The following is a 12496-nucleotide window of genomic DNA, read 5'->3' on the forward strand; positions in this document are numbered from 1 at the left end:
TATAATTATACTTACAATATATTAATTAATACATTATATTAACTACATAAGAAAATAGATGTAAAAAAGTAATTTAATATAACTATTAACTATATTTAAGGCTATATAAAAAAAGCATTTAATATTTCAATATAGAAATAATAAATAAGTATAAAAACATAAAAAAAATGTAATATAAAAGTAATAAATACTATAAACTAAAAAAGATTTTATAAAAAGCAGAAAAATTTAACCTAAAATTTAAAGAAATCTAAAAAAATTAAAATATAAAAAAAGAACCTTATAAATTTTAACTGAATCAAAAAAGACATGTATAAAAAAGTAACTAAACACTTATTTAAATTTAACAAGATTACAACATATAAGACAAAGGTAATATGTAAATAATGAATAAATATAAAAATTTAAAAAAGAAATATAATATAAAAGTTAAATATTATAAACTAAAGAAGATTCTAGAAAAACAGAATTTAATAAACCTAAAAGTTGAAGAAATCTAAAAAAATTTATATTAAAAAAGAACTTAATATAAATGTTAATTTAAAAAAACATTATAAAACATATATAAAAAAAAATTTGACATAATTGAATTTAACAAAACTGCAACATATAAAAAAAGAATATAGAAGAATATATTATTGTAATATATAAATAATGAATAAATATAGAAATGTAAAAAGGAAATGTGACATAAAACAAAAAACTGAAACATAAAGAAAGAATTCAAGCTAAAAATTAAAGAAATTTAAAAAAGCTAAAACGTCAAAAAAGAATTTAACACAAATATTAATTGAATTGGAAAAGATATACATGAACAATTTATCATAATAATTAAATAAATCTGACAAACCTAGAACATATTGAAGAATTTAACTTATTTATTATTATTATAATAAATATAAATAAACAAAACATAAAATAAAGAGTAACCATTCTAAATTAGAAAAAATTTAAATATAGATGAAGAATTTAAATTAAAAAAAACCTTCTTTAATTAAATTGAATGAATAATAAAATAAATTAAATTGGAAATCAAAAAATTATAGGTTATAAATTAAAAACTGAATTAGATTAAAAATTAACAATCTATACATTTTTAAAATCGTTGTTTAAACATCTTATGAAAAAAATTTAATTGTTAAGCAATTAATGTTATAAAAACAAAAACTATATTTTCAAACATATTGCAAATTAATTGCAATTTATATTTATATATCATAAATATTCAATAAAATATAACTATAAATATAATTATCAATTCAATTTGTTTTTATATAAAATATTTAACTAATCAATCAATAATAATCAATAACAACAACATGCAATCAATAAAATACTGTAACATTATGTAAAAAACAATTTTTCTATAATTTTGATTTATTTTTTTTAAATTTAATTTAATTAATATCTATTATAATTTAAAGTCCTATTATATTTTAATTTTTATAGGAAAATTTTAAAATTATAATCGATTCATATTTTTATAATATTATTATAAAATAATTAATAAATTTGTAAATTATATAAAAATTGTATACAAATTTAAAAAATTTTATACAATATAAATATGAAATTTTGAAATATTAAAAATCCAAAATGAAAATTAAGTTATAAGTAAATATTCTTTCTAAGATAGAATTTATAATTTTGATTATTTAATTTAATCAATTAACTCTATATATTTTGATTTTTCTACAATCATTAATTAATTATTAGTCTGTCTTCGAAGATGAAAAGTGTTTCAATATGGGAGTTATAAAGAAATAGTAAAGTTTAATTTTTTTTTATTGTGTACAATTCACAATTAAAAATTATTATATAATACAGTTAAATTTTCGCGCGAACTTGAAATAGGGAATCGCAAGTTCTAGCCAATCAAAAAGCTGTTAAAATTAGTCTCATCATGAATCTATGCGCATTGTAATGCGCATGGCGTCAGTCTATAGTTGAAAATCGTGGTGACGGGTCACGTTTCGTTAGCTGAAGTGTATAATTATAAAAAAAATTGTTATTAATTACTAAATATACGTTTGTTTAATCATGTTATATCAGAATTGAATAATACTTTGAACTTTTGTTGGCTTTGAGTTTGATTCAATCAAATTAACGTTTGATTGAAGCTTCGAAGATGGCGGAATGGTTTCAAAAGTGAAATAATTTATATTATAGTGAAGATTGAAAGATAATCTGACGATTTTTCCAAATATGGTAAGTTTTTATTTATTTTTAAAAACAAAGTTATTATAAATTTCTTTTATCTTTTTATTCATTTTGAAATAGAAGTAATAAAGTCATTATGTTCAATTCATGTACATATATCATATTCTTTCCTAAATTTTTTTCTAATTTATCCATATTATTTAATTCTTGTATTATTTTTGTATGATTGTTTTGATTTTTCAAGATTTCAAAATCAAAAATATTTTTCATAATTTTGTCTTTGATGGCGTTTGTGTCATGCTCGACATACTTCGATTTATCGATATCGATATATATTATTAATTGAATTGAATATTTTCTTTCCCTTTTTCGATTTATAATTCGATATATCGAAATCGCTATGCAAAGTGTTATTCTGTTATCGAAACTTATGACAATTAGACCCTTTGCTTTAATGTTATGATTTATTTATTTCTTTGACAATTATTTTTTTATTTTTTATATTATTATTTCATTAATACACGTTTATTCGATTATTGAATATTTTTATAATCAATATTTTTTTGAAGAATAATTTATTATTTTTTTTCATTCACTTATTTGACTCTTATTATGTGCTTTTAAAATAAGATTTGAATTAGATTATAGTTTTATTTTATATATTTTACATATTTATCTTCAAGATATAGTATATACATATATGAAAGTATAGTATATATATATTTATATATAAAATATTTTTTGTAAAAAAATTATTTATAGTTATTGAAAATATCAAGTTAGTAAAAGAAAAGATTTCGAAATATTATATATAAATATTATATAATTCATGATTTGCTATATTTCTTATGAATTTTTTCAGTACTTTCCTCAAGAGGATAAGAATATCATCTATCATGCAAAGAGGTAATTATAATTTTTTTTATTTAAACTTCTTTTATTTATTAGAAAATTTAAATTTTTAAATTTCATTTCAAAAATATAAATCTTTACTATTATTCTATTTTATTAGAATTTCAATCTTTAACACCACATTCATAAATTATAATATTCCATTTTTTGTTATAGATATTTTCCAGTGTTCACAATGATCTCCTACGAATAACGATACAGATTCTTCGCATCAAATGGTGAGTCACATGCATTTTTGTTCCTCCGGTCATTCAATCACGTCATAGGATGAAAGATCCGAATCGATATGAATGATTGGTTGTATACATATAATTTTGCACGAGCATAGTGACCACGGGTATTTATTTTACTCGTGAATAGTAACATTTTCTTTTCTCTGTATTTTATTTATTAGATTAGGATAGGTCTTCTTGTATCATGTTTTTTAATTATCAAATCAAGTATGATTTGAAATATAAATTTATGCTTCTTTTATGCTTCTCCATAAAAATGTACTAAATCTATATACAAGAAGACATTACGCGACAGGTAGATTTTTGAATCAGAGCAATAATCAGCTTTTGAACATTATTTATGCATTTTCGAATATTTGCTTTGATGAAAGAATCGCCTGAGGTTATTTTTTTTTTTAAATCAATTATCCATTGTCATGAATAAATTTTCATAAATAAATTCTTTGTTAATATCCTCATTTGATTGATATTAATACTTAATAATTTATTAAATATATAAAGTAAATTACTGTTTAAAATAAAAATAAATAAATTTTACAAAAGAGTATTAATCCGTTAAATAAAAATAAATAATTTTTTTTTAGTTCAGGATTTTCAGGTTTAACTCTTTGCATGTCTGTTGCCAGAATCTCACTCACGTGCCCAGGTGCTACTTGGGTGGGAGAGAGGCAATGGACATGATGAATTTAGTTTATAAGCTAACAAAAACTTTTTAGCGATTGACGATGCGTTAGCGTATCGTGCACGACGTATTTTCCATATTATGTGTGTGTGGTTAGGCTGTGGAATTGCGTCGTTTCAATTATTATTTTCTTCATTATTAATTCAATTAATTTATATATAATCACATTCGTAATTAAAATTACGAATATAACAATAAATAGTAGCATTACTAAATAGTAGCATTTTAATCTCAAATTACAATAATGGAAATTTAACCATTTAGCTATTTCTTTCATCTTTGATTATAAATATTGAAATTAATTACAATTTATTAAAACGTATTTTCGTCATGTTTCACGCAATGATCGCTAGCCATCGTCAGTCGATTTCAGGAAAATGGTACGTAAAGTTAGAGTGTGCGAGCAGCGTGCCAAGCTCGGGTGTCGGAGGCGTCCCGGGACGCTTTCCCTAGTGTAGGCTTTTGCGCCCGAGTGTTATGCGTGAGAATCGTAGAATGTGTGTGTTGGTATGCCTGTTTTGCCATTTTTTAAATATAGGGCTAGGTAGGATAGGTAGCATACTTCTGGTGTGTCTGTTTAATTATAAGTAGGTAGGGCCGGGCAGGTTGTCACAGTCTCTGATCGGGTAGGCGCGTTTTCGCGTGACAATCTGTTTCAGGGAATAAAATTTGAGAAATCGAAAGCGAAGCTGAGACGAATGAACGACAGATGTCACTCGTCAATCTGACTTTGCTCATCGATTTTTCGAATTTCGCGGTCGCGGTCGCGATTTGCTTTCGAAACGAACGTTGCGCTCGAGATTCTGCGCGTCTACGGAGAACGATCATTGCGATCGTTGGCTTTTTTTTTTTCTTTCGTTTACGATTAGTGAATCTCGAGCCTAGATTTAAGTTTCAGCGGGCATCGCGCCCGAAGGAGGAAGACCGAAGAGGCCCGACAAACTGTCACGAAGAGGGCTGCAACGAATGATTTCTCATCTTTTGGATCTTGTCTGGGTCCAAAGAATGGGAAGTCATTGTTACTATTTTGTCACTATGCTCGTTTTAGTAATAATACATAATATTATTGTGTCATTTGTGTCGGTTGCATGCCAACAACATCCTGATCCAGTCATCATAAGCATCGCAGTTTTTTATTAACGCTGCAATTGTTCAATAACGAATTGAATTAGAGTTGTATTAGAGTTTCTTTATTTGTTACGAGAAATTATTTATGGTTTGAATTAATGTTGTGTAAAAAGATATCGTATTCTATTAGTATAATCTTTAAGTTTTTGCATAGATGGATTACTTTTAGACTTTTGTTGAGTAAAAAAACATTTATAAATTAGTTTAAATTTCTAGACAGATTTAAAACAGTAAATCATGGCATTAGCTTCAAAAAGTTTGGTGTACTTATTACTTGGATTATTGTACGCTAGATGGCGTAGCAAACGTTCCTTAAAGTCGGTATGTTAGAACATGCGATATATAACTAATGTTCAGCAAAATACTTAATAAAATTCTAATAGATAGTTTAGCGGGCAAAGTCATGTACTATTATATCAATAATGGCTCGAGTAGTTCTCTTTATTAATTAATTTATCGACGTAATATAATGTTTTACAATTTATTAAATTCATTATTATAAAACACTTATTTATTGCAATATTATAATTACATTCTTTATTACTTTAATAACCTTGAAAATGGTAAAAGGAGAAATAGAGGAAGAAAATGTATTGGATGGTGTCAGTTCTTTATTTCATTCATATTTGATAAATTGTCTTTTATAGAGCCATCTTTCGGAAAGAATTTAGAATACTTAACATTGCAATGTAATGTAGGTAAGAGAAGAAACAATTACTTTTAATTCTTAATTTTATTTATTTTATTATGAAATATATAACGTAAAACATAATAATAAATTATTAAATATGATATGCATGTATAAATATATCACTTATTACTTATTCGATAATACTAAACAATGTAAAAATCAATTATTGTCTTTCACTGATATTTCTTATCTATTAATAGTAATCATTTGTCAGGAAGATATAATGATTTCTTTAAATAAATAATTATCACAAGTTGTCAAATCGCCTTTGAACAAATAGTTCGAAAGGTACAATTGTTATCAATAAATATGACAAATAAATAATTCTGTCAATAAATAATAAATATTAACGCTAATGCACAATGTGTGATCGTAATAAATAAATTCGCGAATAAATAAATTAAGTAATGCGATGTCATTTGAGTCGTTTCGCAACGATCTCTAATTTCTGTTATCACAATTGTATTCATTGGTGTCCAGTCATGCATATATTGTGACACGATTTGGTTTCTCTTCATTGATCGCACTCGATAAGTGTCGTATATTTCTCGATCAATTTTGTTGCAATCATCGTATTATTTTCCTCAATACTGTATCGTCACAAACGTAATACTCGATATTTTTTCCGATAGGATTCGAATACCGTATAATATTATCGAACGTTTCTTCTGGCGCTGGTCAATAATCAAAAATGCGCTTCCAGGCATGAAGGTAATCTCTGTATTTGAGAAGTATACCCCAGTCACGAACAAGTCTTCTAGTTTCGTCCACGGGCTCTCTTTCCACGTTGCTCATGATACTCCTTTCCACTCGCGATGGAATCCGAAGATATGGCAGATCCATGATAGTGATTTCTACTTCGCACAGCAAACTCTTAATGGCGATCTGCGTTGTTTGAAGAGCATTGTAAATTTTCGGATTCGTCTCGTCTTCCACCAATTCCTCGAAGGCTACCGCAAACTTCTGAAGGTCCTCGTGTAGCTTTGGAAAGTGGTTCACGATCTATAAGAAAAATTATTATCTCACTTTCCGTCAATCACTTAACGCAACATTGAACATCGCGAACTATATTATTAAATAATAAATATTCATTGCTCAAAATTATTCAGATTGATCTGCATGTCGTAAATAATTTTATTAAAGAATTCAAAATAATTCTATTCGATCTGATGGTAGAATTCGATTAAAAGAATAAAATTAAACTGTAATTACTAAAATCATTAATCACAATTACGTAATCATAAATAAAATATTGTAATCATTAATGATACGGTAATTAATTCGAATCACACTTTCCTTCGTGAATTAAACACAAAATAAATCTATCTATCGTGTATAAATATATATATATATATATATATATATATATATATATATATATATATATATATATATCTCGAAATTTTTTTTCAACGAAAGATGAAAAAAGAAGACAAGCATTCGTCGCGTCGTTGAAAATAATCGACTGGTGAAACGTGCTGGTGTAAGGAAAAAAAATAAGCGAACCGCGGTAAACATCTGAGAATACCCTGTACGTTATCACGGATGCGTTATCAGTGTGCACGCATCGTAGCTGAGAACAAGCTTGATTACGCAGCCGCCCGACCCGGCTAACATGAGCAACCGTGTACACCCGCGAACTTGCATTGCGCGCGCAAACAGCCGAACAGTCGCGCATGCTTCTGTTTCCCTGCTACTTTATAATAATTACCGTCTCATTAAAATTTGTTATTTAACGTTGCGTTAATTAATTGCAACATCGGGATGTGCTCGGTCAATTGGCCGTGCCGGTGAAAATACGCGCGACCACCTTCTCTCTCACCTGTTCCCGCCACTCTGTTCGCGCCTCCCTTCTTTCCGTTTACCCCGCTTTCCACGCTCCATGAATATTTATGCAAGCTTAAACGCCGTTAAATTAACCGTTTAAACGAGGATCATAATTAACGAGCGATGCAAATTAATTATTAATCGCATGCTTTGAAGAAGGAGACGATTCGCAGGATAAATAGGATATATGCTTTCTTTCTCCAATCGTCTCCAATATCTGGGAAACTTTTCAAATTTTTCTATTATTTTTAACTGTTTTATCGGTTTATAATTTTTAGAATTTTTAACATTTTCGAGAAACGTCGATCGACGTCGATTTTCTACTTCTTTCGCCGGTTAATAACGGAGTCGTTAAAGTGGTTTGACTTAATTTTCTGCTTTTCGAGGAAAAAAATTTGTTTTACCTTCACTTTTCGTAACACACTTTTATAAATAAAGAAATTGTTTTTAATGTATATGATCAGTCAACCGTCATTTAAGAGGATCAAAGGTTCAAACGAAAATCTGAATGGAACGATTTCGCACGATCAATGTACGTAGGATAAACGAACAGCACTCACCGTTTGTGGGCTTAAAGCGGACTTGATCCGCCTTTTCATCGCGTTCGCATCTCTCTTGCCAGGAACCCAGTTCGGGATATACTGATGCTCGTTAACACCGATCCGTACCTTCTCGTACAGGTAGTCGTAGTCTTGAAGTAAATAGTTGCTCAGAGTCAAATTGTGCTGAATCTTAAGCCTCTGTACGTAAAGTTTTACGTCCACATCCGTGCTAGCTTCTTCGTTGCTCTCGTCGATTTCTAGGATCTCGCCACACGGTAAATACCAAGTTGGTATGCTCGATTTGATCCGTATTTTGGGTGCACCAGATGCAACAGCGAGTATCGAGATCAACAGATAACTACGCGAAGCGAACATCTTTGCGATTCAATAGATTTTTATAAGTTTTTCTTACAAATTACGATACTGAATTACTCAATTAGATTAGAAATTATAATTAATTGTAAACAGCGCGTATTATTATCAGTCGTTGACCAAAAGGAAGGATTTCGTTAAAGCGATGTTACCGATTGGCGTGAGATCGTGAACTGAGATTGTCAAACTCTCGTGCTTCTTATATATGAGATTGTGTAAACAATCAAACGTACCTACGCAAGTTGGACGGTGGGATGACGGCTTATATTTTGTCGAACTTTTTAGCCGTTTCAATAAACTCGTGAAATCACATCCGAGTCTTCTTCTTCGAAACGATTTTTTTTTTTTTCAAAAATACGTCCACGTAATCTCACGAAACAGCTTGTTCTCAAATAATTTTTTATAGTTGGTAGTAGTGTCAAGTGCAGTATTGCGGGTATTCACCGAGTTTCAATTAATCGAATTAATCGGTGCGACGACGATTGAATGTATCGTTGCGGCAGAAATTAAAAAGTAAACAATCTTAATTCTCGTCATCGTTCCAAACTCTCCTTCCCTCAATTGATGACGAATTATCTCGCGAAATCTTTTATTTTTTTTTTTTGTTTTATACAATTATTCAATTATTATTATTATATTTATAGGAAAAACACATCGAAAACTAGCGTTGATCGTATCTCTCACGAGTGCAAAATCTTTTCCTTTTTCTAGGAATTGTGGAAATCTTAGGGATCTCGAACTTTTTCCAATCTTGAAACTGTAATTTATATAGAGAAATTTTCGATGGACAACGATTTTTAAAGAATTTTCTGATCTCCATTTTTATAATTCGTTTTATAAAATGTTTTATACATTACTTTTCTTTTTAAATCACGTAATAACCTTTCTAATCTTTAGCGACCTTTCGATTTTTCATTAAGAGAACAGGACAACATCACATCTCTATCTAAATTTATCCGTATGATGTGTTTACTAAAATTAATAAGTAATATTAATCTATGGATTTCGTACTTTCTCGAGGTTTTTTAGATTTATAGATATAGATATTATAGATATTATTACAGAGATATTATATCTCTGGATGTCTCTTCTTCGAGAAATCGGCGATCATAATCTGTCATCGAGCATTTTCATTCACGAATCCATCAGATATCGTAACAATTTTTACGGAAATCTAGTTACGCGTTAGGCAAAATAAAAAATACTGGCGTTTATAATTTCGAAAATCGAAGACTTCGCATCGCGCGAAATATAGGATCCTTTCATAATTCGATGCATGATTTATCGTTTACATTAAAATAATAATATCCTTGGTGATATTATCTTGAATAAAATTAGAAAGAATCGTTTCGACATTGTGTATGAAACGTATCAGCTAGATTTTGTAGGAAAACAAAGCTTGAACCATGGATATTTGCGAGATATCAAAAAGGAACGAAAGAATGATACGAATACGTAAGAAAGCGATGGGAAAAATTGACGTCAAATGTGTCAATACTTTTGCATCGACAGCTGAACGATTAGGTCGAGCATGTGCATAAAAACTAGTGAATGAAGTCTACTCACAGCGTACGCATTTCAGCGTACCAACGCTTGACATATGGTACATGGTAGTACGTTGGACATCTACCATATATGGTGATGTTATAATTAGATCCGTCGGCGGATCTATCGAACTAAAATTGGATCTTCTCACACGAGATGATTAAATCAACGCGATCGGTTATTCCGGGTATAATCGCGCGTATCAAGAGGATCCAAAGGAAACAAACAACAGATTCGTTCACATATCTTTTTAATGTCGTGTTACCGCAGTAATTTCGGATAAAACAAATCGGTAATGGCAAAATTAAGATAGAATTAGATATTACAGCTGAATTGATAAATACGAAAGACTTTGTACTTCCTGTCCATCGGACAATTACAAACGTTATCGTATCATGTATGTAATATAACATTGCTCGTGTTTAATTTTATCGATTTTATCAAGTTGGTAATGATATACCGCTATATATTGTAAATAAGGAATGTTGAAAAAAATATTTAAACGATACATTGAAAAATTGTTACGTACAAACATTTACGAGTGCGGAAATAGTAATGAATATAGATTACAACTTTCCTACCGTTCGTGTACGCCTGATACTGTCGGGGATCCGTTGTTGGGGCTATTTTTCGACAAAGGATCCGAAGAGCTCGACATAAAATTAAATACAATGGCAAAAAGTTTCGATCAATAATTATCAGTAATATTTTACATTATCGAAAATTAATATTGTAAATAACATACGATTCATTGAAAATTATTATATTTCAATTTAATATAAATTGTCTGTTTTATCGTAATGATAATAATAATAATAATAATAATAATAATAATGATGATAATGATAATAATAATAATAATTACAATCTTCAAAAAGTAAAATCAAAATAACTGTTAATTTAATTTATTAATCATGTATCGATTAAACGTATTCGTATCAAGTCTATACGTTCGATATTTATAAATAAATTATTTAATTTTCCGGTTAGTCGATTCATCTTTTATTCAAATGAACTCTGATCTTTTTTCACGTTATTCGAAATAATAAATTTCGATACTATACCGATAAATTTATTGTTTCAGAATTTTTATTATTTTATTATTATTATTTTTTTTTAATAAATATATTTATTACTAATCTACGCAATTACAATTACTCGAATACGTTATTATCATGTAACATATCTTTACGCAACTCTCTGGACAGTATCAATAACGATCGTCGACTGATTAAAGATGAATGCGCGTTTTATAAAAGCCTGATACAATTTATTAAATTCCGGTATTGCACGTAAACAAAAATTTTGCAACTCGCAACACAACATAGAATGTTTAAAAGGCTATGTATCGTATATATATAAATTGAGGAAATATAAAAGCCGAATCACTGTTCAATACAAAAACATCGAATTTATTTCAAAACGATTACATAAGTATAGAAATGACAATAAATAATTATATGCAATGGTAACGTGATATAATAAATAAATCGTAACATTATGTACGCCTACGTGTACGCCATAATAAATATACCTACTACGTATACTTGATAAAAATGCAAGTGAAATCCTTAATTACTAAGTGTGCGTGTATAAAATGTTTAGTATCACGTCATGTGTGAATACCAAGTACAAAAATATCTAAAAGTTAAAGTACAATGTGTATTAGCTAAATACCGGTTCGATACAAAAACATTGATTGTCTTTAATACAAATACATTTCTGTTCTAACGAAGAAAAACACGGTGGCTCGAATCGCGTGTATCTTCAGCGCGAATACGAATCGCAACAATTGGTCCCTCGTATATTATTCGTATTTCAAAGAAACCGTCGTTTCATTATCTGGCCCAAATAACGGAACGGAATTAAGGGAACGGGAAAATTGAGAAAAATGTCTCGTTAAACGGTTCCATTCCGATAAGTATCGTCGTGTACGTTGGAAAGCAAGTGAAAAACGAAGCAAAATTAAGATAAACTTGTCATGTTCGCGATAGGACGAGATTCTACGAATTGGAGGAGAAAAGTGGAATAAAAAAAAGAAAAAAAGAAAAAAAAAAAGAAAAATAATTGTATTAAATCTAAGTACGTATTGTACGCGTAAACGCACGTTACTTACAAATATATAATGCGCCTATGTATAAAACGTAGGAACTCTGTACGTCCGCGTACGCTCAAAGATATCACAGCTAAACGACATTAAGCTTTCGTCTGCTTACGTTAAAGCTACAATAAATAAAGTTTGACGAATCGTCTGTTCGGTGATTAATATCGATGACTGTTTACGGCACATCATCGTCACTTTCGCACACTTTCGTTTCGAAATCATTCTCGATATATAATCATTGGGCTTCCTCTCGATATAAATACGCTTTATTCGTAACCAGTCACGATTGGTCAAGTATCG

General features: G+C 28.9%; 1 protein-coding gene across 1 annotated transcript; it reads right to left on the minus strand.

Annotated features, from left to right (window-relative positions):
* Window positions 1-5833: 5833 nt before the first annotated feature.
* Window positions 5834-8550, minus strand: LOC105736004 (uncharacterized). Its single transcript, XM_012488995.3, has 2 exons — window positions 8194-8550; window positions 5834-6808 (listed from the first exon to the last, which is right to left on the minus strand). Exons 1-2 carry the CDS (start codon window positions 8548-8550, stop codon window positions 6485-6487), a joined length of 681 nt encoding a protein of 226 aa, XP_012344449.2. The 3' UTR covers window positions 5834-6484.
* Between the last annotated feature and the right edge of the window lie 3946 nt (window positions 8551-12496).

The sequence above is a fragment of the Apis florea genome, unplaced genomic scaffold, assembly GCF_048593485.1.
Source record: "Apis florea isolate Af1SG1 unplaced genomic scaffold, ASM4859348v1 contig_3367_pilon, whole genome shotgun sequence".
Taxonomy (NCBI): domain Eukaryota; kingdom Metazoa; phylum Arthropoda; class Insecta; order Hymenoptera; family Apidae; genus Apis; species Apis florea.